The sequence below is a fragment of the Notothenia rossii genome, assembly GCF_949606895.1.
Source record: "Notothenia rossii genome assembly, chromosome: 11".
NCBI lineage: Eukaryota > Metazoa > Chordata > Actinopteri > Perciformes > Nototheniidae > Notothenia > Notothenia rossii.
The window spans coordinates 39,609,667-39,637,613 of NC_136910.1; the positions used below are offsets into that span (position 1 = coordinate 39,609,667).

A 27,947-nucleotide genomic window follows, 5' to 3' on the forward strand; every position below is an offset into this window, starting at 1 on the left:
TATAGTTAAGTAAATAAGCATCCCAATGATTATTTCAATCACTACCCATTTGACCCATTCATGTGTCTGGGGAGGATTATAAATTAGATATAAAATGAGGGTGTTGGCATTCATTCTCTAAAGACCTTGCTAAGTCTGTGTAAAACTAACTTTACCTTACTGTATCACCATTATTCTTTCAGGGTCGGCCTGTTCAAGTGGCATCAAGTGCAGTGATTTCTTGACACACCTACATTTACCAAAAGCACTTTATTGGTTTGTCTTTGTTTCTCATTTATACTATTCATTACCAAATAAATACAAATTGTGAAGCAAATGTGTTGTTTATTGTTATTTGTGGGGATCTGCAGTTTAACATACATTTGTTCATTTATCATCAGATATACAAAATACATTTATTGTTGTGCTTGGAACAATTAAGTGGGTATCTTACACTAATCATAACATGACATATCTCAATGAGTAAACGTAAACAAATAAATAAAAAAACACCTATGAAACTACATTTACTTATGTTCCATTTTATTTGGCATACTTTGGTAAGATGTGTTGACAGTAACGTTAGCATAGTTAGCAGTGCTATTCATATGCATGTGTGTCTATGGTAGCATAGTTAGCATGATAGCAGGGGTAGCAATTCATTAAAACTACAATTAGCATGTTAGCATGGGTATACATATGCGTCTCTCTATGATAGCATCATTAGCATGCTAGCAGGTGTAGTACTGTAGAACATATACTTTTTTGGACGATGTTGAACAAAAAGGTTCTATAATTACTTGTAAATATAAAACCTCTGGTAAAACTATGGCAAATTGTGCATGCTAGCCATGGTAGCGGCGAAGACGTCCCCCGGAAGTTGTTGTTCTTCGTGGCAGCGGTGTTGCTGAGTGCCACGTTGATGGAGACCAGTGGGGACGTGGAAATCTGTCTTGAGTCCGTAGTCGGGACCCGGTAGCCTCTTCTGTTATTACACCCTCTAATCCCGAAGTGGAGCCGAACGAGGAACCTGTACAGTCGCAGGAGTATTTGTCAACTATTTTATGTGTGTGTTCATGTAAGAGGGAGCAAAGGAAGGAAGGTAAGCCGCCTTAGTGAAGTAATAAGATCTGTTAGTGTATAAAACTGTCTTCCCACTGTTATGTATTGCAGGCAGCTAGCAGGCGAGATAATGTTGCCTTTAGGACATGCTGTACAATGTTCATGTGAAGCATGATAAAAAGTGACATTATTCTGCAGCCAATTCAGTTTTTCATTTTGACTCTAAATTTCGTCACATAGTTTATTCCTTGGTTATTGCCTTTGCTGTGTAGCTTTTAAATGGTTCATCAGCTGTTAGCTTGCTGCTAGCTTGTATTGCACTTTGTTTTTCTATTGTTAACCTTTGAATGAAGAAAGTACGCCGACATGCTGCCAAGTTTCTTCAGAGCTAGATAAAGCATTTGCAATATCATTTCTGAAAAATAGCTTTAAAATGCGCAGGTCTTCATTGGTGTCAGTCAAAGTAGGCCTTTGAGTATAATTCAGTATACAGTAGTTACCGAATGCTGGCAATGCACTTCATACAAGTTGGAATAAAAACTGTATTGCTAAATAAACACATGCAGGTGTTCCCTTTCCTAGTTTTAAAGGACGGGTTCACATTGCTATCTTAACAAAATACTTAAACCCAGTTGAAATGTATTATTTACACCAAGCTAATGTAACTTTTCTACAACAGCCCCTTATAAATCCTCTCTTCATGAAGGTTAACACTTTATTAAACTGCACAGTCCTTTAGGAGGATGTGTTTCTTTTATTCTGCACACCACATTTATATCAATAATGGTAAATTCAATAACGGAATCATTTGTCTTTATAAAGCAATGCAATTCAACAGCTCCACCACTTCAAAAATGAAAGACTTCTAAATTAGTGAACTTGTATTGCAATATTCCTCTCTCTCTATGTTACTATACTACCACCATGGCCCAGTATAGAAAAATGGTCAAGGGAAAAAAGAGAACATTTCATAATAAAGACATGATAAGAAGTGATCTTTGGACAGCCAGTAAGGACACCATGAACCCAGCGAACCAAAACTGTGAATATACATATTGGAATGCAAGTGTTTATTTAATACATACATTAAACACATGTGTGAACTATCCTTAAATGCATAAAATAATGTTTAATAAAAAAGCATGCTCTGTTATTTGTTTTGATAACAGCAGAAGCCTAATGGAGGGAAAACTAAATCAAACTGGAATAATCACTACATATTCCTTCAAAATGTAAACTTTTTTCCCAGGATGAAACTTAAGGAGATTAACCGCACAGCCATCCAGAGCTGGAGTCCTGCACAGCATCACCCCATCTACCTTGCAACAGGTATGAGCATGCAGCAATGGTGTATTTTTTGACAGGACATTTAATAATTTTGGCCTTCCAGCCATACAAACCATACAAATGGAGGTGCAGAGCATGCACCTCCATTGGCATTCATTTAGGTTGCAATCACTTTCCATCCATCTTCTCCCGCTTATCCGTGGTCGGGTCGTGGAGGTAGCAGTTCCAGCAGAGAGCCCCAAACGTTCCTTTCCCTGGCCACATCAACCAGCTCTGACTAGGGGATCCCAAGGCGCTCCCAGGCCAGCGAAGAGATATAATCCCTCCACCTGGTCCTAGGTCTACCCCTCGGTCTCCTACCAGCTGGACGTGCCTGGAACACTTCCCTAGGGAGGCGCCCAGGTGGCATCCTAACTAGGTGCCCGAACCACCTCGACTGGCTCCTTTCGACGCGAAGGAGGAGCGGTTCAACTCCGAGTCCCTCCCGGATGACCAAACTTCTCACCTTATCCCTAAGGGAGACACCAGCCAGCCTGCGGAGAAAACCCATCTCGGCCACTTGTACCCGCGATCTCGTTCTTTCGGTCATGACCCATCCTTCATGACCATAGGTGAGGGTAGAAGCGAAAATGGCGCGGTAGACAGAGAGCTTTGCCTTCTGGCTCAGCTCTCTTTTCGTCACAACGGTGCGGTACAGCGACTACAGTACCGCTCCCGCTGCTCCGATTCTCCGACCCATCTCACGCTCCATTGTTCCCTCACTCGAGAACAAGACCCCGAGATACTTGAACTCCTTCACTTGCGGTATCACTTTCATCTTCATTGTGGTCATTTTCTGATTTATATTATTTTATTTTTGTTTCCATTACATCCATTTGCTGTTACTTCATCCCTATTTATAGAATATATGGCACAATTCAATTATTGTTAATTCAAATGTAATTGCTGCAGTAGTTATTAAAGTATCCTCACGAAAAAAAGAGACATTTGAAACAATATAATAACATATATCACTGAGCAAATGAATATATTCCATTGAAAATAAATAACAATATGGCTGGTGTAAGCTCTCCAATTATCTGGTCCTGCTTTGAGCTTACAAGTTATTAATCATTTGATGACTTTCTATAGGTAGGCATACGTCTCTTAATAAATGTGTCTTATTCTTTACACTCACTCCTTAGTATGCTCTTCAAGCAATCTTTAGTGTCATTTTAGACTCTTTCTGATAAGTACGATCACTGCAACATTATGTTTTATATGTCACAGCATGCACCAAAGTTTCTGATTCCTCTCTCTGCAGGAACATCCGCCCAGCAGCTGGATGCCTCCTTCAGCACCAATGCCTCGCTGGAGTTTTTCGAGCTGGACTTGTCAGACCCATCTCTGGACATGAAGTCATGTGGCAGCCTCGTCTCCTCTCACAGGTACTAAAAGCTGCCAATGAAATAATGCTTTAAAAGAAAAAAATGCCTTCAAGTGCAGTTGTCATCACACATGTTGTGCTTCTTCCTCCCCACAGATACCACAAACTGGTATGGGGGCCCTATGGGATAGATTCCCAAGGTAACCCATCCGGGGTCCTTGTTGCCGGAGGCGAGAATGGCAACGTCATTCTCTACGACCCGGCAAAGATCATGGCTGGAGAGACCGACGTGATCATTGCAGAGAGTGACAAGCACACTGGGCCAGTCAGAGGTCTCGACGTCAACCCGTTCCAGGTACGATCCATTTAACTCCAGCTTCAGTGAATCTATCACATGCAAGCAGTCAGTTTAAAACCAAATACAGGACTCATTTTGTATTGTTTCCTCTGTGCTGCAGACAAACCTGGTTGCATCAGGTGGGAATGAGTCTGAAATATATATCTGGGACATGAATAACTTTGGCTCTCCAATGACACCAGGACCTAAAACTCAGGTAAGGCTGCATATTCTTTCAATTCTGAAATGAAATATTATGCAGCCCTAATTACTTTGTTAAAGCATTGAACAGAAACATCTGTGTCATTTAATGTGGGTAAATAACGGTTGTAGCAGTTTAGACCAGGAATATCTTGAATTTTCTGAATGTATAATGACAAAAAGAGCTAATGTTCTTGTCTTAAAGCCTCTGGAAGACATCAGCTATGTGTCGTGGAACAGACAGGTCCAACACATCCTGGCCTCTGCCAGCCCGAGTGGCCGAGCCTCAGTGTGGGACCTCCGCAAGAACGACCTCATTATCAAAGTCAGCGACCACAGCAACAGAGTACGTTGATCCTTCTGCACTCGGAGGAAGTCTTGGACTAAAAATAATGCTGGATCTTTGAATAATAATTTCAATTGAAACTGTCTTTATTTAATGTGCATGTCTTTTTTTTCAGATGCATTGTTCCGGGCTGGCTTGGAACCCAGAAGTGGCCACTCAGCTGGTTTTGTCCTCGGAAGACGATCGAATGCCGGTTATCCAGATGTGGGACTTACGCTTTGCTTCCTCTCCTCTCAAGATTTTAGAGAATCACACACGGTAAAAGCATCTGTTTGAGGCATAGGAGCATAAAGCTTTTTTCTCATTTCCCTTAAAAAGTATGTGAATTTTTAAGACTTACCTGATGTCTACAAACAGGGGTGTCCTGTCCATCGCCTGGAGTCTGGCTGATCCTGATCTGCTCCTGAGCTGCGGAAAGGACAACAGGATTCTGTGCTGGAACCCAAACACAGCAGAGGTAAACATTACTATAAATGTTTTATTAACACATTCAAAGTAGCAAATGGAACAAAAACCTGTCCCATTGTTGTACCTCTGATGTAAATAAATGATCTGATTGGATCCTCAGGTGCTGTACGAGTTGCCCACTAGCAGTCCGTGGTGCTTTGACATCCAGTGGTGTCCCAGAAACCCTGCGGTGCTGTCGGCTGCAAGCTTCGACGGACACATCGACATCTATTCCATCATGGGAGGAACCAACACGGCGCAGAGCCAGAGACGAGCTGACCAGGTGTGTGTTTATATGAAATGTAATCTACATATTTTAATTTGACATTCTATTTATATGGGTAATTAAATGTAGGAGACAAAAACATGCAGGAAACTTTTAATGAGCAGCTTTTTGTAGATCTGCACATTACACAAAATCAGTGAATTCAATTTCCGGCACACCTGGCATTGCATCTAAATTACTTTTTGTCTCTGTTACAGATTACCAACTCGTTTGGGAACATGGATCCTTTTGGCACAGGGCAAACTTTGCCCCCCCTGCAGCTGCCTCCTCAGGCTCCTGCTCCTCCAGCGACCATCAACCCCCTGAAGAAGCCCCCCAAGTGGATCCGCAGACCTGTAGGAGCCTCGTTTGCTGTGAGTCCTGTGTCCTACACAAATTACATTCAGGATTTAGCTTCGTTGTTTCACCATCTCAGACATTCTTCTTGCTCTTGTTCATTTGTAGTTTGGAGGTAAGCTGGTTTCTTTGGAGAACAGCAAGCCTAACCCACAGCAGCCTCAGCAGCGCTCCTCACACGTCGTACATGTCAGCCAGGTCGTCATAGAAACAGCATTTTTGAAGCGCTCTGACCAGCTGCAGGCCACGCTGAGAGCAGGGAGCTTTGTGGAGTTCTGCCAGGAGAAGATCAATGGAGCTGAAAATGAGTTTGAGAAGACTCTTTGGTCTTTCCTCAAGGTATGACATTCAGAATGAAACTTGGAAATGAATAGTTTTCAGGACATTTTCTGTCATTGTTCTAATTGTTTGTGTGATGTTTTTGTGTTTTCAGGCTAATTTTGAAAGTGATATCCGCAGCAAGTACCTAGAACTCCTTGGGTACAACAAAGAGGAGCTCGCCTTAAAGGTGAGCTCTATTTTCAATGTTCTGTATGACACTGTTTACTGAATGTATTTGCTCAAAACACATCGTTTTCTTTTAGTACATCCTGTGATACATGTCTCCATTTTGTTTTCAGATTTCAGCAGCATTAGAGGAAAAGCCTGCTGAGCCTCCACAGGTACGAGCATTTAATCCTACTGTTGATTTTAAAGGAATATCTTTTTGGAAGGTGAACATTTAAAATCTATCTCTAAGAATTTCAAGGCATGTGTTTCCAAAAATGACCTCCTTCTCGGCCAGATTAAATGTGTCATGTCACTTTTTAAAGTGCTGCTTATTCTGGTGCGCAGATTTCATCTGATCCTGTTCAATGATAAGCATCCTCCGTCAATTACTATATACAGTGATTACAAGTGATGCAGTTCCAGTAATATGGTGTTACAAGGCCTTTACAATGAAAATGTTAACTTGAAAAACATGTGATAAAACAGCTACCGATAATCCTTAGAAGCACATAGCAGACAGTATTTTATATAAACATCCAACAATATTTAGTTTACAATAGGAAATACTGTCCCTGTCTTCCTGCCCACTCAGTTGAAACACTTCCAAATTGTCCATTACCACATTGTACTATTCTCTCCATTTGTCCTGCTTACTGAGCCATACACATGGCTGTCATCTCTGCTTCAGAATGTGTTGCAAGTATTCATAAAGAGGAAGCAACAACTACTTCTGTATTGAAACTACTCAGAGGAAGCTTTGCACAGACTTTTGATTTGACAATCACAGTGGTTTTTCTTCCTCTGAAATCTGCTTAGCAAAACTCAGTGTAAAAGTGCAAACATATGTAGAGGTTTAACTATTTCTTTAGATTAAGGCTGTTGTTTTAAACATCTCCCTCTCTGAACTGGAAATATTTAGTCTGTTCATACACTTAGTCAAAAGTTAAATCACAGCCCCTGACTTTGAACCCATTTCCTCCCTCCATATTCAGGTGGAGATGCCCGCTCCAGTCATCCTGCAGTCTTTACCAGACCTCCGCCTTATCCCTGCTGCTGAAACTCCAGAGGCAGCGTTCGACATGATTGCGGCTGCCGCAGTCCTGCCACCCGTTGGCAACCCAGAAGAAGCATTTGACATGATCGCTGCTGCAGTCGTGCCTCCCGCTGCCACTGCATTTCTGCCACCTGTTGACAACCCAGAGGAAGCCTTTGACATGATCGCCGCTGCTGCAGATGTACCTCCCCCTGCCGCCTCAATCGTGCCGCCTGCCGAAATTCCATTGGCAGCATTCGACATGTTCGCCGCCGCAGCAGATGTACTTCCAGCTGACAACACAGTCATGCCGCCTGCTGAAAGTCCAGAGGCAGCCTTTGATATGATTGCTAATGCAGATGTGTCGCTGGCTGAAAACCCAGAAGAAGTCTTTGACATGGATGCTGCTGCGGTTTTGCCGTCTACTGACACTCCTGAAGCCGCCTTCGACATGATTGCAGCTGCAGTTGTGCCGCCTGCAGACCCCTTGGAGGCCTTTGACATGATCGCCGCTGCAGCAAACCTTGAGCCTGCAGCCACGCTGGAACTGGACTCCGCTCCTGACCCTGAGTCTGAAGAGCCAGCAGCGGAAGATCTAGAAGTCGCTCCTGCCGGTGAATCAGAAGAGAATATGGACCAGGTTCTCCCAGAGGAAGAAGAGATCCCCTTGGACGAGGAGGTACACCTTGATACCTGCACTGATTCAAAGATACAGATTTTTACCTAAGGACCCTGCTGACATCTTGTATGGGCAGTGGTAAAGGCCTTGCCCAACATAGTAAACAAATTCATTTTTTATCATTTAAAGGAATTTCTTAACCCACAATGGCCTTTTGTATATTTATAGTCATCCTGTGATACATTTTATTTAGAAAGAAAATGTTTGTAGCATTCCTTTTAAGGTGAATGAAGAATACAAACAAAAATATAGACAATAGATATAGACAGATAACATCTGCAATCCAGCCCATATAAGGCAAGAGTTAGAGAAAAGATCACATAGTCTGAACACTCCAGCATAGCAAAAAAAAGCACTAGTTTGTAACATTTTACTGCATATAGTAGCATTTTTAAGCATTTGGATCTAACAATTACTGCAGCACTTGGGGAAAGAGAAGAGTACATTGAAAGGATGTTTCTTTGATGTTTCAGGAGGAGGTGGCACCAGTGGAAGAGGAACCCAGTCCTGCTGAGACCTTAGCTCCAGTCGAGGAGCCCGTTGAGGTTCCAGCTCTAGTGCCAGATCCAGCTCCAACTCAGGCTCCTGCTCTGGCTCCATCTCCAATTCCAGCTGCAGCCCTAGCTCCCACTCCTGCTTCCACTCCTGCTTCCACTCCTGCTCCCACTCCTGCTCCAGCTCCCACTCCAGCCCAATCGGAAGGAGTCAGTCTCAGCATCGGTCAAGGTAACAACTCTTTCAATGGTTCATTACATACTAGCGTTCCTACACAGCCTGGATCCTGTGGAAAACAGATCAGTCCAAAAAGTATTTTCCCCTCAAGTTATAGCCATAGACTGCACTTCTTTATAATCAGACTTCCACAAAGGGGAACATATCAGTGTATGACGTGATCCCTGTCTCTTCCTACTATGTAGATTGTCACTGGAAATGTTCCCGATAAAAGTGGGATCCCTTCTTTTGCAGCAGATTTGACACAATATCACCTTCAGCCAGAGCGAGAGAGCAAACTAGATCAAATAAACTCTGTTGTTTTATTATTCGTTCTCCTGCTAGATGTGGACGGGCTGATCACCCAGGCGCTGCTGACCGGAGACTTTGAGGGAGCTGTGGAGCTCTGTCTCCATGACAACAGGATGGCAGACAGTATCATCCTAGCCATCGCCGGAGGAGCCGACCTTTTAGAGAAAACACAGAAGAAGTACTTTACCAAGAAACACAGCAAGATAACCAAGGTAACAACAACAGTTTTATAAATGGAGTTTATCATTGATGATATAACCAGTGGTTGAAGTAGTAAAGAGATCTAGATTGAAATGACTAATTCCTTACCCTGAACTTACTTAACTACTGCATTTAAGTAAAAGTAATATCAGCAAAATGTACTTTAAGAATCTAAAGTAAAAGTACTCATTCAGCAGTAAAATGTGCCGTAACATTATTTTAATATTATATTTTATATGGATTGATATTTATGTTGCATTTTAGTGCTGGTGATGTCCATTATTGTTCTAATTGACCAGAAAGCGGTCTTGCATAAAAAAGCTAAGAAGTTGGAGAATGTTTTTGTCATGAAAGACCACTTTACTAAACATGAAGGGGATAAACAATTGTATAATAGTTTGAGGTATTTGTACCTTACCTAAGTAAAATACTGGAATACTTGTACTATATATACGTGTGTTTCTGTCCTGCAGCTGATCAGTGCAGTGGTGCTGAAGGACTGGCATGACATCCTGACCACGTGTGAGCTGCAGAACTGGAAGGAGGCTCTGGCTGCTGTCATGACCTACGCTGAGCCCGAGAAATTCTCTTCCCTCTGTGGTCAGTTCAAGGATACATGCATATTACTGTGCTGAGAGACCACACTAGACCAGAGTGTTGCTGACACGTTGTTGCTGAGTTTCATCATTGCTTACAGTTTTTCATCATTGTCTATTAGCTGTGAATTGGTGCTCTCTAACTGAAGTGTCTTGCTTGTCAGATCTTCTCGGGGACAGACTGGAGGCAGGAGAGGACGCCCAGCTGCAGGCGCAGGCCTGTCTGTGTTACATCTGTGCCGGAAACGTGGAAAAACTGGTTTCATGCTGGACCAAGTCACAAGATGGACACTGTCCACTCTCCCTCCAGGTGTGTCTCTAACTAAAACCTGCAACAAATGATTTATCTGGGCTCTTAAGGGCAGCATCTCCACAATTGTATTGTTAAATATTCTCATTATTAGCGTAGTTCTTTGTTTATAACAACTCGTGAGGATAGTATATGGCTCTTTAGCTTCTAAATATTCCACCATGATCATAAGTTGGTCTCTAACTTCGTCTGTCTGCTATATAAAAAGCCCTGCCTGCTGACCGAAAAGTGAATAGAGCATTGAAGTAAAACATTGATGTTGTGGCCATAACAGCAAAAAGATGGTTTGAAAGCTGCTAAAGATCTCTGTGGAGCCATGGAACTTTATGAGGTGATAATATCTTAGTGCAACAGGGGAAATGCAGGGACAGTTAGATTTTTTCAAGTTACTGTGTTGCTCCAAAGTAAAGTGTGTATATGCAGCTTAAATCTAAACATTGTTGTTTAAATGGGGTCCTTGTCTCGTTTCCTCAGGACTTGGTGGAGAAGGTGGTGGTGTTGCGTCGTGCCGTAGAGCAGACCCAGCGCTCTGGTCCCGCTGCTATTGGCATCCTGCTGGCTGAGAAGATGAGTCAGTATGCAAACCTGCTGGCCTCCCAGGGCAGTCTGACCACCGCCATCACCTACCTGCCCGACAACACCAACCAGGTATGAACACCAGCTATTTATAAAATCATGTACACTTGAAACCGCTTATATTGATCAAATAGCTTGGGACATATTTTCCTATACAAATGCTGTTTGACTAAATAGCTCTTAGTCATGTAGTTGTCCGTGTATAGTGTATATACATACTGTACCTCTATTAGCTCATAATATGCATGGGAAATATAGAAAGAAAAAAGGGAATCAACTTCCACTGTTTATTTCTTCCTATGTCAGAGCTAGAAAAGCCTTCAGTCAATTGCAAACAATTTGAGTAATCCTCTAAATGTCCCTTTCCCTTTTGGACCATACAGGTTTCCGTGCAGCAGCTTCGTGACCGCCTCAGTCGGGCTCTGGGGCAGCAAGCTGCGGCTCCAGCCGCTCTGGTACAAACACAGAAAGTTCAGTCCCAGCCTCCGGCCCCCACTCAGCCTCAGCCCACCCTGCCCCGACCTCTGTTTACCCCGGTCCGACCTGCCATGGTGCCTCAGCCCCGTGCAGCAGCCCCCCCTGTGGCCATGCCAACGCCTGCTGCCTCCGCCCCAGCACAGCCGCAGTATTACCAGCCGGTACGTCCCTCTGAGTTTCACAAGTTTCTTCCCTTTTGCTCATAAACCTGAATCTGTGTGAAACCTGATGTCTAATGTTTTAAAAGACATCAGGATTCACACAGACTGGTTTCCTTTTTCTTGGACATCAACATCTACAGGTTACATACTAGGGATGGGTTTGATATATTAATGTTAAACTCAGACTCTAACAAATCTCTTATCAGATCTCTCCTGCCTCCTTTCTCCCTTTAGTAGCAAAGAGCAATGAAATTCATAAAATGGCAGTCTCATATTTTGAATAACTGAATAAAAAAATTAACATCAGCTTGAGATAATAGACTAATATATAATAATAATAATACATACTATTCTATGGCTAATATGCTCTCTGCAGCTGTATTCAAACAAAGATTGTATTATCACTTTTTAACATTAAATATTGCATATCATTTGCTGTTAACCCCATTTTAAGGTTGTAGCTACAGGTTGTACGTGAAAGGCTGCCACTAAAACTGCTGAAAGAAAACCTGATTCCGTAAGAGTTTTGAAAGGATTCACATTTAAGTAGATTATGTATTGGATTTGTATTTGATAAAATGCTATCAAACCTCATCCCTATTACCTACTAACTAACCACCAGGTGAAGTGCTAATTGCTGTTGTGTTGATGTCATTTCATTTACTGAATTTCCATTCTTGCCAGGGTTTAAATCACATGCTATTTCCTAAACCTAATTGTGAAATATTAATGAACAATGTTCTTATTGTGGGGTGGGTGCTGAGGGGGAGTTGTGTTCCTGTAATTTGAACCCTGGCTCTGGTGCAATGTGTGTGCGTTGTAGTGTCCCCCCCCCCCCCCCCCCCTCCCCTCCCTCTCCATGCCGGGCCATCATTGGTGTGTGCCGTGTGTCTCTGTGTGCTTCAGGTGAGGGCTGCCTCTACTGTCACCTCCTGGAGTAACCAAACTCCCACAGCCCTCCCCCATCACCCTCCTCCTCCTTCTCAAGTAGGCAGGCCCTCAGAGCAGCAGGTACACACACTGATGTTTACAGATGTTGTTGCACACAGACGTCCCTAATACAAACAAGTGTTTTCATTGAACAGATCAATACCTCATATGCTGTGCTTTTCTGTGGTGGTGCTTCTTCCCTTGGCTAACCCACTTCCTGTTGATGCATTCTCCACTCATTCTTTCATTTGTGTCTCTTGTTTCACTCCAATGTACAGACTACACGATCACCGACATGCATACTGTTCCCTGTTAGCAAACATAATGCTCCTGAACTGCACACATTACAGAAGAGCATTTGACTCAGGACTATGTGTTGTGTGTTGCAACACCACGCTTAGTTTTAGTTTGTTTCTACAGTCTGTTGTTCTGAGCTAGTCCTAATGTACAACATATATTTGGGAGCACTGACCAAAGGACTTACCAAGCTCTAAATCCTTTATTTATTTTCTCTCTTATTTGCAAAGATGAGAAGTGGGACTTACCAAAGCAATACCACTCTGAAAACATAGATTCATTTATTCTAACTATTCTAGTATTACTGATGCTTTACCATATAATCAGCGTTTTGATTTTACAACATGTATAGTCGGAGCTGATTTTTTAAAATGCTTTTAAATATTTCAAAGTCTTCCCTGCTGGATTAATCCTCTGTAGAAGCAAAGGGAGTCATCAATGGACAGTTCCCCTTCTTCTTCTTTTTTGAAACATAGTTTCAGTTTTCTTTATGTATTTTCGCAGGTGGAGCCTTCAAACCAAATGTACGGGATGCCACCGCCCGGCACGGACGCTCAACTTCCTGTCTCCTCCACTCCTGCTTACATGTACTCACATCAGTACCAGCGTAAGTTTATAGTCACTTTCACAATCTGTGGTTTCAAAAGAAAAATTCATAAGGTAGTAACTCAAAGATTCAAGCCAGAGCAATCGAATTATAGGTTTAAGAAAACACACTCAATCCAGTTTTTAAACCTGCCTTAAAATGTGACTAAGAGCTTCAACATCAGCCGTAACAAGTCAGAATAATATGAAACCAAATCAACCAGGTCAGGTTTGAATGCATCTGAATTGCCAAACCCAACCCCTTGTGGGACTCTGTTTGGGGAAATATACAAACGTTACAGTCCTTAACTTGAAATAAAAAATCTTGGCTGAAACTTTGTCTTTGGCAAAGTAAATTAGAAAGGGTTAAACATGTTATAAGAGACAGGGCTGCAACATTACTGAATGTCCTTTTTTACAACACTGACAAGCATTTCCATTCAGAAATGTTTGAATCCCTTCTATGCTATTATTCTCAATCACTAACAGAAAATGAGAGTTTCATTTGAAGTTGATCTCTTTGCCTGTTGAGTCTTTTATGACCTAGAAGCTACTCATATAGCATGTTAGCATGCTCTGTACTGTAACTCATTATGTAACTACAGGTCTGTCCTGTTGCATGAAACAGTTAGTAAAGCATGGAACAGAGTGAGTTGTTCACTAACAGCATGTGTTGTATCCTGTGTGACTCCCAGCCTACCCCCAGGTCAACCAGTACCATCCTGGAGCTGGGGGGGGGCCTGTCTATCAGCCTCTGCAGTATTCCTCTGCTGCCGCTCCAGCAGAGCCTGCCGGCTTTCTCTCTCACTACACACAGCCCACATCCCCGGTCTATCCCGGACCTCCTCCCATCAGCCAGTGCCCGTCCTCCTCCTCTCCCTCATATCCTCCTTTCTATCCAACATCCTCCTCTTCCTCCTTTGCCGCTCTTCCAACCTCCGGAGCTTCTTTCCAGCATGGCGGGCCAGGATCTCCTGTGTCGTACATGCCTCCTCCTCTTCAACAGGGCGGAGTCTCAGGTACACAGCTGACCCGCCTCAGGTCTGCAGGGCTCCAGGCAACCTCACAAACTCACCCACTTTCTTTATCCTTTTAAGATACAAGACAGATTTTAGTTTGTGCTCAATAATTGCAGTGAACAAGGCAGCTAAAAGACTCCCATTACCAATGTTAGGGCAAACATTTCTAAAGAAGTCTTGCAAGGAAAATCTAAATCTAATCTAGAACATAAGATAGTGCAGCAGCTTTAAAAATAGTAATATCATAACATATAAAACTGTGGTGGACAGGGGTGCAGTAATAGTAAAATGTATATACATAGTTAAAACAGGTTGTAGTATGCGCATATACAGCAAAGTACTGTTATGTATAAACTAATAACAATTTACTAACTGCATTAATAAGCCTGGAATATGCCACCAGAATAAATGTTTATTTATAAATTAAAGTTATACAAAATTAAATATGAATAGAAATTAGGTAAAGTTAAACAAAACATATTTATATTGTCATTCCCTTTTTAACAGACGAATTAATAAAATATGTTTTAATGGAAATTCAAATGTTTGTTTAAAATAAAAAGAAGCTTTTTGGGGTTTCAAAATCTTTAACTGCTGCTAGTTAGCTTAGCTTTGAATAAACACTGGATGCAAGAATCACCTTACCCTTGAACAGATGCCAGCTAGCTGTTCCCTAATAATAGCCTCATTATTAACCAACAGCTGGAGCTTCGTATTAAGTGTGCAGGCAGGGGAGGCATAAATCAAAGCATTTCAAAACATAAAATAGACTCTGCCCTGTTAGTGTGAATGAGTAAATGATTAGGATTTTTTCTGTAGGTCCTCAGAATGGCTGGAATGACCCTCCTGCCCTGAACAGAGCATCAAGGAAGAAGGTAAGTCTGCTGACTGAAGCATGTAACCTAGCCTGTCAGAAAAGACAGTACACCGTTATATAATTATATATGAATAAACCATATTTCTCATCTTTCAGTCGATTCCGACGAACTACACCCCTCCTACCCCCATCATGGCTCCTCTGGGCGCTGATCCCCAGGCTCAGCCAGTATCATCTGGGGCCCCTCAGGTTATGGGTCAGGGCCAGCACGGGGCCCAGGTCCCGTACTCAGGCATGCAGCAGCAGCAGCAGCAGCAGCAGCAGCAGCAGCAGCAGCAGCAGCAGTTCTCCCCTCCACCCATGAACCCTGCCATGCCTAAGACCAGTATGGAGGGGGCCCCAGGAGCCCCAACTGGAGATGTTATACAGGTACTGATCACCTCTGCTGCAGAATATAAAGATAACATCTAACGATTCCTTTTTAAACTAGACTTCTATTATTTTAATTGTCATCTTTAGCCTCTGCAGTCCATCCCTGCTGAGAAGATCATGAAGAAGCCCATCCCCGATGAGCACCTGATCCTGAAGACCACCTTTGAGGGGCTCATCCAGAAATGCCTGGCTGTGGCTATGGACCCTGTGAGTAAATCTCACAGGGTTAACAATTTAATCTATCCCTACATCACAAAGTGATTCCATTTGTAATCATTATTTCTCTTTTCACAGCAAACTAAGAGGAAGCTTGATGATGCCAACAAACGTCTGGAAGCGCTCTATGATAAACTCAGAGAGCAGACAGTGAGTATTCCTCTGGGCTTAATCTCTGTAGAACAATTATAATCATTAAAATGAAAATGAAAATTAGAAGGTCAGTCTTATGCAGCTTTGACCCAAGAACACTTCCGGTCACATTATCCAACAGCCTTTAATTGAGCTGCAGATGGATAGATGAAGACGCAGCAGATTTCAGTTTAGTTCACAGCACGGTTTCCTTCAAGACAACCATTTTAGCAACAACGTACTACTTCAGTCATTACTTAAACAAGCTCACTACAATTAGGAACCAATCTTAAATAAAAGATAAATTGCATTGGAAAAAAACGCAGAAAGCCAACCGAAATGTCTCTCCATCCATTAATCCTAACAATCGTATTATAAATATTAGGATAGTTTGACCAATCGATTGATACATCCTGCTTAATAACTGTAACTGGGAAACTTTACACAGGATGCTTCTCACCAACACTTCCTGCTCTTCTTCTTCTTCTTCTTCTTCTTCTTCTTCTCTGCAGCTTTCTCCCGCCATCGTTGGAGGACTTCATAACATTGCCCGGAGTGTAGAGTCCCGATCCTACACGGAGGGCCTGAACATCCACACACACATAGTCAGTAGCAGCAACTTCAGCGAGACGTCGGCGTTCATGCCCGTGCTCAAGGTAGTGCTGACGCAAGCCAACAAACTGGGGGTGTGACGGGCAGAAACTCCTCCGAGTCTTTGACCCGTGCAAAATGAAGAGAGAGCGGTCGGGCTCGTGTCACAGGGAGATCCACCATGACTCAGTGCAAATGATGGAAGATTTGCGAGAAAGTTGTATGGAAATCCTGTTAAATTCTTCTTTGTGCCATTCATGTTCTCTGACACAACTCAAACACAAGCCATGCTATCAGTCGCACTCAGTGGTGAAAGTTAATTCTGAGTCCTGTGCAAACACAATCTCACAATGAATAAAGGGCTATACACTAGTTAAATTCAAATTCGACCTTAATCTACCAACATGCTAAAAATTAAACTAGCTTTAAATACAAACTTGTAGCATAATGGATGGACTTTAGAATTGAATAAACATGCAATAAGCATAATAAAGGGGAAATCTTTAAATGATCAAGCTAAATATAAGGGAGGCCGAGCTTTATAACAGTAGATGTGAAAATAATGATTACATTTAAAGACATCAAAAGTGAGAAAAGCGACATTCAGGAATTTTAAAGGTATATTTTATCTACTTATGTTGAGATGTTTGAAATAAAAGTAGTGTATTTCAAGTTAAATCTCAATGAATTTGTCATTAACAGAAGCCTGCTGATGATATAGAAGTGCGTGACCAAGCAAACCGCAATCAATTTAACATATTAGACTTTTATTGTCTCACTATATTTGTGCACTACAATAATGCTCAGATACCTTTATAATCCATTAAACATAGATTTTATGAACAAAATCTTGCTTTGTTTTTAAATAAATGCATCATCGCCTGCATGCATTTTGCAACTGATCTGCAGATGACGCAGTAAATGGAAGATAGAGACAGAATGTGGATTAAATATTAATAATGAGAAACTGGGCATTAGATTGATTTTAAACCAGTAGTCTGACTCAGAGGCATTTAAAGCAAGTTTTTTTTTTTTATGTACCTATCATGACTTTAGTTAGAGCTTTAATCCCCTCTCTCTGCTTACACTGGCTCACTTTCACCACTGGTGTCACTGCATACAACACATTGGACCAAGATATTGTCTGGATATGTCATATGTCAATCCCATTTCTTTAGGATGTTTAAATGTTTTATTCATGTTTCTAGGTTTTTTTCAGTGTAATCACGAGGCTCAGCAGAGTGCAATGACCTTTTTTTTTTTTTAAAGAGACTTTGCTTTTATGGAAATGTAAAGTATGCATGCTTAAACAAACGCTAATTGTCTTCTTTACTGGCTTTGGAGGTAATTAACGGCTAATTAATTAGACCTGAGAAGGAAACTGGAAAGAGACTTGTACTTGGTTTTCATTCCAACTATGATGAGGGCTCCAGTCTGAGGGGTCAACCTCAGCTAATGTTGTTAATAAAGGAGAACAAGTCTTTGTTTAAGATTGACTACATGCAATATTTTCAATAAATAGTATTTATTTACAATATGATCTTGTGTTGTTTTGAACTAAGTTTCTTTTCTTTAATGTTTTTTTTTATTAAAAGTGTGTTTTTAAGACAAGGCCTACTCAAGTCTTGTAATAATGTATTTTGATTGTAAAGCATGATTCAGATGAATCCAGCCCTAATAGGTTGCTGTGTTCGAAGAAATGTAGCCTGTCAAAGTCAACTTTAATGTATCAATCTTTCAGTTTGTGTGTACAAAGAGAGAGATCGAAATGACGTTTCCAAATATCCTGAACATACAAAGATACAATATACAGAATGGTCCTTAAAATTGAAACTCGGAAAGTCTAAGCTCCAACCCCCAGAATTCATTCTATTAGTCAAGAAAACTCTCCTGTTGAATTGTTTCCTCAATCTGACGACATTTACCCCTCCCTCATTGACCTTGAAGTTTAGAACCTCAGTTGCAGCACCGTGGCTGCTGGTGTGGCAGCCCAGGTCGACGAGGGAGGGGTAAATGTTGTCAGATTGAGGAAACAATTCACCAGGAGAGTTTTCTTGACTATCATAACAAATTCCGGTGATTGGAGCTTAAAATAAATGAATTTGAAAAATGTACATGGCACTAAGGACCACCCTAATGTATATCCTATTTACACAATCAACAGACACATTTACACATGCACACATTAAGATAAAAAACACAATCAATATATATAAAATAACAGTCACTTCAATATCAATATCTTTGGGAATGTACATTAGTGCAAGATTGTTCATAGAATGTGTATTTATTGCAAGATTGTCCATAGAATGTGCATTTATTGCAAGATTTTCCATTGCAGCGTAAAAAAAGTGTCTTGTGCTGGATTTGAGTGTCTGAGTGTGTGTGGGGAGTTACAGTCCAGTGGGGTCAGGGGAGAGAGAGGGGAGAGAGAGTTCAGCCTCCGGACAGCCTGGTGTAAAAAACTGTTCTTTAGTCGGGTGGTGCTCGACCTCAGGCTGCAGAACCTCCTCCCTGAAGGCAGGAGGCCCGTGAAGAGGCAGGTGGAGGGATGGGTGGGGGTCACCAGCGATGCTGAGTGCTCTGCGGGTGAGGCAGGTGTTGTAGAGGTCCAGGATATAATATAAGCAAAAGGTTGAACCACTTTATCTGTGTTCGAGGGCTCCAAACTCCTAAAACATTATGCAGGAGAAATGCTGTACCCTTCATTATTGCTTTCCCCTAAAATTATATACATACAAATACACTGACTCAAAAAATGCATGTCTACATGTGATAACAATATATTAATTTTGAGGATAATTCTTTCTTTTAAAGTCGTTTTTATAATAGTTACTTAAGTTATACGAAATAGAACTTATTTCAACCCTGCATATGTAAAGTAAGGATCATGATTGATAAGGATACTGTATTCATTAATCTATTTACTTTTAAATATTAACACTCCCATGCTTTTATTTTTGAAGGAGCATTGTCCATACCGGTAAACGTGCAGTACACTTTCCCTTGATACCTCCGCGTCTACACCATACCTTTAGCAGTATATGTACGACAATTTGTCAGCGACATTGGATATAAACCTTTATATATACAGTCTATGATATAAACCGATAAATTAGAGGATACATTTACAGTGTTACAGTGTTTACTGCTGCAGCTGAACACCCGAGCCGAGGGTTAGTCCGGTGAGAGTCTCCACAGGACGGACAGCCGGACAGGTATGGCAGTTTCATCCACAGTTATTATTAGTTTACAGAGCAAGAATTCCCTGTTTCGTACTTAAATGACACATTTGTTTCTGCTTCTCACTCCCTGTATTCTCATTGAGTTAAATGTTGGAGTTTATTAAATAGAATACCTAGAAGAAGTACCTAATGTACTTTATGATACAGGTGAGATAAAGCCTGTGTATATTTTCACTAGTAGTGCTAATGTTGACATGTAGCCTCCATATCTTTTAAAGTAAATGTTCCACCAGCTGCCACCTCATCACACAGCATTTTATACCTTACCTAACCTTGACTCAGCCCTGGGGCTTCTTTGAATATAACTTTATTATAAAATGTAAATGTGTATCACATCTGCATGTGATATGGTTTGTTTTCATGTTTTTTAATAGCATATATTGCACATGCAAATACAACACATCTCAAAATATTCTCTTGCACTACTTTTCTATTGTTATGTATTGCACTATTTGTATTGGTTGTATTTGTTTTATGTCCTATACTGTATATTCATGTTGAATTGATGGAGGAGCCTGGGACTTAAGTTTTTCATTGCCATATCTACACTGTAGCTACTGGGCACATGACAATAAAGCCTTGAGTCTTGAATCTAAAAATGTCTTGTGCAATTTGACAATGGAATATTTTCTATTGTATTCTTCTTAACAAATGAATACCTCTCAATAAACTAACAAAGCCTCCCCCTCTGTGTTCCAGGAGAGACAGGATGTGGAGCTGCAGTATTTGGGCTCTCCTGCCTCCAGTCTACTCTGCCTTCACTGCTACGGGACTTTGGGTGGTGTAAGTTCTCTTAATTATAGGACTATCTTTAAATATCAGTTTTAAAGCGACATTTAAACAAATGATAATAATTTAAGATAATAGAACCCACATCTTATGTTTTCCTTCACCAATTCATATATGTTTTTGCAGTGTGCTGTAAATATAATCTCTGTTGTTATAATTCTCCTCACCGCAATATTTTTTTATAGATACTTTGTTGCTGTCAATCATCAGACTATAGCACCCCTGGGTTCAAAATACAAGTAAGAATTCAAAAAGATTACATAAAGCAAAGCATTACTCTCTTTATCTTTGGATTCATCTCACTTTTAATTGTTTTCAGGAGAAGAAATGGATCCTTCTATCCTCCCTACATTAGGTACAGACTCATCATTTCCTCTTCACAATAAAAGCATATTAATTCTTGTTAATCCTTATTTTTAAGAACAGCAAATACAAATGTGTCATCCTTTTAGTGTTGCAGGCAACTCTCCACCTGCCAGCTGCATCTTCAGCGAAGTCATGAACCTGGCTGCGTTTGTGGGTAAGAATGGTGGATAGAAGAATATAATACAGATTTTTATAAAAAAATGTTTAATGTTCCATTCTTGTCAATTTCAGGCTTCATTCTGGCCGTCCTCAGATACCTTCAGCTGAAACACACAGTGGTCAGTCAGTGTCTGAATGCTGGCAGTCTGTTGGCCTTCTCTTTTGGCTGCTTTGGGATGACACTAGTAGGAAACTTCCAGGTAACGTGCACCTATGGCACATTTATATTTTTGCATATTTATAAGAGTTAATTGATCTGTTTTGGTTTTAGATATTCACTGAGGAGACGATCCACAACTTTGGCACCTTGATGACGTTTGGCCTGGGCACGCTGTTCTGCTGGGTGCAGTCCTACATCACCCTAAGAGCCAACCTGAAGAACGAAGGGAGGAAGGCCGGGATCCTCCGCTTCCTGTTGTCCGGATCCATCACTCTCTGCATGATACTCTGTATCCTTTAACACTTTAAGAAAGAAATTAAAATATCATTTAAAAGTAAATGACTTCTGTTCAAACGTTTTTTAAGTTCCTGCCACAAAAGTGTTACTAGTAAGTACTGTCATCAGACTCAGAATACTTTATTTATCTCAAGGGGAAATTGGGTCAAATGGCTGAGAGAATAATTTTATATCTTTATGTATAAGTCTTTCTTGCTTTGAGGCTGTCGATAGTACTCAGTATTAATGTACTTCATTTAGTAAACAATGGTTTAACCACATTGACAATTAAAAACTCAGAAAAAGGCAATATTGACATGTTCTGTTCAATCTCCTTATTTGAAAAATGTTAGCCCTGTGCTATAGGGTTGGATAAAGTCTAAATCTAGAAAATAATCCCACATTACACGCCATGCTGATTTTTATAGCAGAATTAAGAGTTAACATGTTGCCAGGTTGTGTTTTTATGTACTGTAATCCCTCAGTTACAAGTGTCACTCTTAACTCCCTGCTACAGATTTCTCCCTGATGGCTCAGGGCTTCCACATGCAGGCCGCTCAGTGCCAGTGGACGCTGGTCATGTTCTTCCTCATCTTCCTCAGCACTTTCGGCATTGAATTTCGTCACAACCGCTTTGACATCATGTGTACAGAAGACTCAGGGGGTCCTGAAAGCCTGTCGGACAGTTTAGAAGTGTCCAGGTACCAGCCGGACCAACTTTAAGGATGGATTATCTTCTTTAAAGATGTGCAGGTTTAACTGCAGGAAACGCATGGAACAGCAACTTTAAGATGCATTTATTCTATATACAAAACTGTTTTTTACACCAATTGTTAACTTTACTTTAACCATTAGTTTCACATCATGACGTAATGAATGCAAGTTCCTCTATAAGTGTTTTAGAAGTAGAGAATCTGCTGGCTTTATCAATCATTGTATTTATATGGAAAAATGTTTTAGTGAATGAGTTATACCCAGGGCCGGCCCTAGACATTTTGGTGCCCTAGGCGAGATTATGATTTGGTGCCCCCCCCCCGCCCCTCCAAGCAATACACAATAGAATATATAAAGAATAAATGAAAAATCTCTACAAAAGATAAATACATTACAAAAACTGAAACGTATTGACATGTTGGTTATACATAAAGAAGGTTTTAAATGTATTCATTATTGTATGAACATGTTTTAATTGGGAGGTTGATGTCACATCCTCTACGGGGGTCCGGGGGTATGTCCCCCTGGAAAGATTTGTTTTAACATTTTAAAGTAAAATGCTTCAATCTGGTGCACTTTGAGCAGAATTACTAGAGACTAGATCTAGGGGGTACAACTCTAAACACCCATATGAAAAAGATCGGTTTACATTTTAATAATCAAATAAGTATGTGAACATAACCAATAACCTACCATAGCCAATAACAAAAAATGTTAACGTATTTTATTTTTGTTGTTCATTTATATCTTATTTTACCTAGTTAACATTTATTTATTCATGCATATTTTTTAATATCTCAAGTTTTAAACGATATTTTTGGCTTGCTGTCCTATAGTATACATTGGAATGATTTCAAACTTGTTATTTATCCTAATAATTATAAAGGTGTGCCTTGGAAATATTTGTTTACCTAAATGGTGACCAAACTAAATAAAAATCTAGAACGATTTAAACATTTGAGAAAATAAGGTATTTGCAAATTCCGTTAAAGCAACTCCTAATTTATTAAAAGGAATAATTCACTATTTTGAGAAATGAATGTGCTATTGTGCCAAAAGTTAAAAGTAAATTTGATAACACTGTGAGACAGTTGTATAAATCTTCTCATCTAACTCTTTAAGAGGGCAAATTAAAAAATATACCTACATGTAATAATGACTTAGACTTTATGACTCAATACCACAAGCGAAAAATAAACGTATTTTAGGAGTTTGGCACTTTAACTAGCCTTAATTGTTAATGTGTAAGCTTTTCCATTACAGAAAACAAGTATTTATAGACACGGTCAAACAAACATTTAGACAGAGAGGAGAGAGGCGTCTGTGTGATACAAGGCATTTATTGGAAGCATGTTTGTAAGATTTCCTGAATAACACCAATTATGTTTCACACACATAAATCATCAATTTGGCAACTTGCAAAAGGTAACTTTCCAACAGCAACATTACGAGGATGGCACAGTTAAACAGATAGCGTTCACCTGCGAGGGGACTAGTTAAGACAGAGTTTGAACTGAGAACTTCCTGTCAGCAGCACCACTGCTGAGTGCATCTACACTGTAGTTCTACTTTCTAAAACATTACAACGCTTAACGGGTCAATTACTGGATAAGACGTCATACATCTGCAACACGTGTGTATGTGAAGAGGGGAGGAAACGGCACATCGATGGAAAATGTTTACAAAACGGTGACAAATACGACACAAACAGTTGGAAAGTTGTCATTACAATTGGAGAGGTTTACCAACCGAGCGTTGTTAAAAAGGTCATGTGTGCAGTTTCCTACAGGCCTCATTTTACAGCTTTTCTGATCTCTTCCCAGTGAGTAGGGTTGCAGCATTCCAAGAATTTTCAAAGATGGAAACTTTCCACGGGAATTAATGGGAATTTTCAAAATTGAAGGTTGGCTCTTCATAGGGAACTTCAATATAGTTGGGGAAAGTATATTTTAGCATAGTCTTGACTAAAACAAAAAGATGCCATTCAAGTACACTTGAATATCCATGCCATAGGACACTGCTTACTGCATGGCTATTGAGACCACACAAAGGTTCGCAACAGGCTCACAAATGCGAAAGTGGAAAAACTGGTTGGCATTCGGGCAAACCTAAGGCTCTCTGAGCCGGACAAAGAGCCATCCTCAACAAGGCTGGACAGTGACACTGAAGAGCAAGACTCAGACTGTGATGTTGATGAGGCCCAGGAAGAGCCCGTTGAATGAAAGGGTTTAGCCAAAATGCAGAGGATCGCTTGAGGGAAGATGTGCATGTTTAATGGGACTTTTTGGAGGGAGAAGGGCTCTTTTCATTTAACATTTTGAATGGGACTTTGTGGATATTTTTGGATGGGAGGTGCATTTTTGTTCATTTTTTAATGAGTGGGGTTCCTATTAATATAATAATTAAAATAATGAAAACTTTTATTATTTATTAAAAAAATTGTTTTTTAAAGAAATCTGTTGAAATGTCATGTTTTTTGTTTAATTTTGCATCGAATATTTCCAAAATTCCCCAGCTTAACTTCCCATGGAAACGTCCCGGAAATTTACCGGAAACTTTCCGCCCCTTTGCAACCCTACCAGTGAGTGATGTTGCTATAACCCTCCGCAGATCTGTCTCCATTGAAAGGCACCCTCACAGAACGGGGTAGATTGACTCCTTACAGGCCGGGACCTCTAACAGGAGTCCCAGCAGCTTCTCCTACACCTTTTGAACTGTCGACGCGGAACAAACTAAAACATTGCAAAAAGGAGAGAGGTGAGGGGGCTGGGAGGGCAAAGAAAAAAAAGAACAGGTCATTATGAAACAAAGTGTTCCTGCTAGCTCTGTTAAACACGTCCCGTCACTTCCAGTTGGCTAAAGGATGTAACGAGGCTATAGTGGGAGCGCTCGTCATCCGTCAGCTCCATGTTCCCGGACCTGACCACCACCACCACGTTCACCCCCGCTTCCTCTGCTGCTTTGGCCTCTGGGAGAACAAATACACAAGCATGGATCCCATGTTAATTCAGCCTTTAAGCAAAATGAAACTTGGTTGTTTATTGCATGCTGTGATCAATTACAGCTAAATATTTCTGCTTTCTGTGAAGATTATTCACAATTGTTGTTTGTAAGATTCCTCCACAGGACGTTGTTAAAAAAAAAAAATAATAACAAAGAAAGTCATTTCCAGTTTGTTTTCCATACAGAATTTAAGTTTTCTATGGAAGGAACACATCCTAGTATGTATCACTTTCTTGCTCTTATTATACATTTACAATGCTAAGGACTTTTGCTAACACACTTACCTCGAATGACGTCGGTCAAGAATGTGATTTCTTCTGGTTGAAATCCAATCCTCTCAGCAATTCTCTCGTAGCTTTTACGTTCCACTTTAGCACCTATACTGGTGTCAAAGTGACCATCTAATAACTGAAATCATTGGAAAAAAAATAAACAGGCAAATATCTCATTAGCAACCATATCCATAAAACAAACAGCATGGGCTTTACAAAATATGTTCTTCTTCTTAAGAGACAGGAGGCAGTACTTACATCTAACACGTCTCCTTCCTCAGAGTATCCAAACAGAAGTTTCTGTGCCTCCACGCTTCCCGAGGAGTAAATGTACACTTTTAGTCCTTGTTCTCTCCATCTTTTAAGGGATGGAATTACATCCTGGTAGACCCTGTTTGCACCAAGACCAATATCAGAATATGACCATAATTTAATTACTTTTTATAAAGCACATTGAACCCGATTATATGGTTCCAAAATAATCTCAGAGATCAAACATTTGTAATGGATTTGAGCATGGTTTACCATTGTTTGCTTATTTCAGGAATTACAAATAAATCAAACATTGATAAAGAAAGTAAACAAGATAAAGAAAAGGGAAAAATGCATCATGCTGAAATAAATAAATGCTTGTTTGCTTTAAATGAATTAACGACTAACACAATTATTTCTGCTCTGGTTGATGAACTTTTTGAGTAGAAACAGTATTCCTGTTCTGTTTCTGGAAACCTTGCCAAGTCGTCACCTATGTTTGAACCCATTAATTTTGAAGTGAGGAAAATGATCAGTGTACTTACTCGCCTTTGATTCTCCCAGAAGAATATGCTGACCTCCACATGTGGCCCTGTAACTGTTTGAGTGCTGTCGACTTCCTGTCTGCCGCCATCTGCCAGAGCACATTATCCATTACCTCTCTAATAGCCTTCTCCTCGTCTGTGTGCACCGTCTGGTCCACGGTGTGGACGGGGCACGACCGGTGCTGCCTCATGTCCTCTTCAATCTGCAAACACAGCCAGGCTCCTTTATTTAGGCAGAATTAAAGCCTCACAACATGCTTCATTTTTTTAAGTAAAGAAAAAATATCCGTCTTATTTGTTGTCATTACCTCTGTCAAGTATTTGAGCAAAATGAAGACCTTTTATAAAGAATATTCTAGCAAAATAATCTGTCCTGCATCTCTACCACCTGACTTTAGTGTCTGGGAACCACAGGCAATAATAATAATAATAATAATAATAACAATTATTTATTGAGCAACTTTCATCGAAGATGCAGCCCAAAGTGCATTACATTGCAAGCTAAGATACATAAAAACAATACCAATGAGACAAATAAAGAGTAGGAAACATAATAAGACAAATCAGCAAGCTTTACACATGGTTACCTGTTTCTTTAGGAGATGAACATCTTGTTTGCACTCGTCTTCCTCCCAGTGAGTAGACAAGTACTCCTCCAGATGCTCCCTGATGTATGGAAATAAGATATCCTGAAAATATGAAGTGGAGTCATTAGGCGTGGTAACAGAAGCTCTTTATAGAGGGAGAAAAATAATATAATTCAGACACAAAACATTTAATCTACTTCAATGCAATATTGTTTTGGTTTCAATAGCTTTTTGGAATAATCGTGTAAGCAGATATTGCTGGCAAAAAGTTAGTACTGTTTCACACTAAAAAAAAATGTCAGTATGGTAGAGGATGTTTAATTTAAAATGTATTAAGTGATCATTGTTATTTTGGGTACATTTAAAAAAGATATATTTATTAAAGTTGTGGCTCATGGGATTCCTATACAGGAACTATTGTCTATCTATTGTGGAAATATATACATACCATCAGTTAAAAAAAAATGTGTAGGACTGTTTTACTTCATTTCATATATTCATTAATGTTGACTCCCTCCTTGTTTTGTGTTACTTTTGTTTGTCCCATCATTTACTTTTATATTGTATGACTTGTGTATCGGTTACATTTGAAGTATTATTGTGTATTCGTATCAATGTATTGTTAACCGATGTAACATTTATGAAACTCGAAATTACGACTACTCCAATAACATGAACGCGGCATGAGGTTTGTTTTTAATCAGGTAGTCGTGAATTTTTACTGAAACGATTTTATTTAATGTGAATATACATTTAGCAGTAAATAGTTTATGGAAGCGAAATATGGTTAAATGTAGTTAAAATAATAATAATACATTTGATTTATCAAGCGCTTCACCCGGTGCTCAAAAACGCGTTACAGAGGTAAAAACAAGATACAAGTCAAATTAAAAACAACAGCTGAATAGCCACAATGGTCGAACAACGTCCATCTTTAGCTGGTTTAGCTGCTGTCATCTGTTAGCATGGCCGTTAATAGTCGTCAGTCAACGCTGCATAATTAGCCAACCATGCTGAAACTGAAATGATATCTAATATAACTTACCTTTACAAATGTGATTGGTGTTGTTGTCCCTTCGATATCAAGCAGGAGTGCACTAGTACCTGCAGGAATTGAAATAGTGGCCATTTTTCAGGAGAGTCTGCAGCTTGTTAGCTGACGCTAGCTTATACTTAGCTTCACAACAGAGTTAAAGTAGGCGCTCCTCACTGGATCTCTAACCCCGGGACAGGTGACGCAGAGCAAAGATTATCCACACGATAACAGATGTAGGCTACCACCTGGTTAGTTGTTAGCCACTAGCCAGCTGTGCTTTGCCATCAACTCGCAGCTAACACTGACTTGACTGAAAGAGCCACACATGTTCA

At 40.3% G+C, this 27,947-nt stretch overlaps 3 protein-coding genes across 6 annotated transcripts; 2 read left to right on the forward strand and 1 right to left on the reverse strand.

The window, feature by feature from the left end:
* The first annotated feature begins 494 nt into the window (after window positions 1-494).
* Window positions 495-17,751, forward strand: sec31a (SEC31 homolog A, COPII coat complex component). 4 transcript variants are annotated; one of them, XM_079658302.1, is made up of 28 exons: window positions 499-1,081; window positions 2,291-2,370; window positions 3,632-3,755; window positions 3,851-4,049; window positions 4,153-4,248; window positions 4,438-4,578; window positions 4,694-4,836; window positions 4,936-5,035; window positions 5,147-5,308; window positions 5,509-5,664; window positions 5,756-5,986; window positions 6,081-6,155; window positions 6,268-6,309; window positions 7,129-7,848; window positions 8,322-8,574; window positions 8,905-9,083; window positions 9,546-9,672; window positions 9,833-9,978; window positions 10,453-10,626; window positions 10,938-11,192; window positions 12,099-12,203; window positions 12,924-13,026; window positions 13,700-14,023; window positions 14,843-14,898; window positions 14,997-15,269; window positions 15,360-15,479; window positions 15,567-15,638; window positions 16,133-17,751. In XM_079658302.1, exons 2-28 carry the CDS (start codon window positions 2,292-2,294, stop codon window positions 16,310-16,312), a joined length of 4,635 nt encoding a protein of 1,544 aa, XP_079514428.1. In that variant the 5' UTR covers window positions 499-1,081; window position 2,291; the 3' UTR covers window positions 16,313-17,751. The 4 variants fall into 4 exon arrangements, with proteins under 4 accessions (XP_079514431.1, XP_079514429.1, XP_079514430.1 ...); XM_079658303.1 differs by lacking the exon at window positions 12,099-12,203 and having other exon boundaries at window positions 496-1,081; XM_079658304.1 differs by lacking the exon at window positions 13,700-14,023 and having other exon boundaries at window positions 497-1,081.
* A 1,434-nt stretch (window positions 17,752-19,185) lies between these two features.
* Window positions 19,186-23,639, forward strand: tmem150c (transmembrane protein 150C). Its single transcript, XM_079658917.1, has 8 exons — window positions 19,186-19,429; window positions 20,156-20,239; window positions 20,431-20,484; window positions 20,565-20,600; window positions 20,698-20,765; window positions 20,843-20,970; window positions 21,042-21,219; window positions 21,724-23,639. The coding sequence occupies exons 2-8, from the start codon at window positions 20,166-20,168 to the stop codon at window positions 21,927-21,929; spliced, it is 744 nt and encodes a 247-aa protein (XP_079515043.1). The 5' UTR covers window positions 19,186-19,429; window positions 20,156-20,165; the 3' UTR covers window positions 21,930-23,639.
* Window positions 23,245-27,944, reverse strand: enoph1 (enolase-phosphatase 1). Its single transcript, XM_079658916.1, has 6 exons — window positions 27,625-27,944; window positions 26,580-26,681; window positions 25,993-26,195; window positions 25,454-25,586; window positions 25,208-25,331; window positions 23,245-24,888 (listed from the first exon to the last, which is right to left on the reverse strand). Exons 1-6 carry the CDS (start codon window positions 27,706-27,708, stop codon window positions 24,749-24,751), a joined length of 786 nt encoding a protein of 261 aa, XP_079515042.1. The 5' UTR covers window positions 27,709-27,944; the 3' UTR covers window positions 23,245-24,748.
* Window positions 27,945-27,947: the final 3 nt, after the last annotated feature.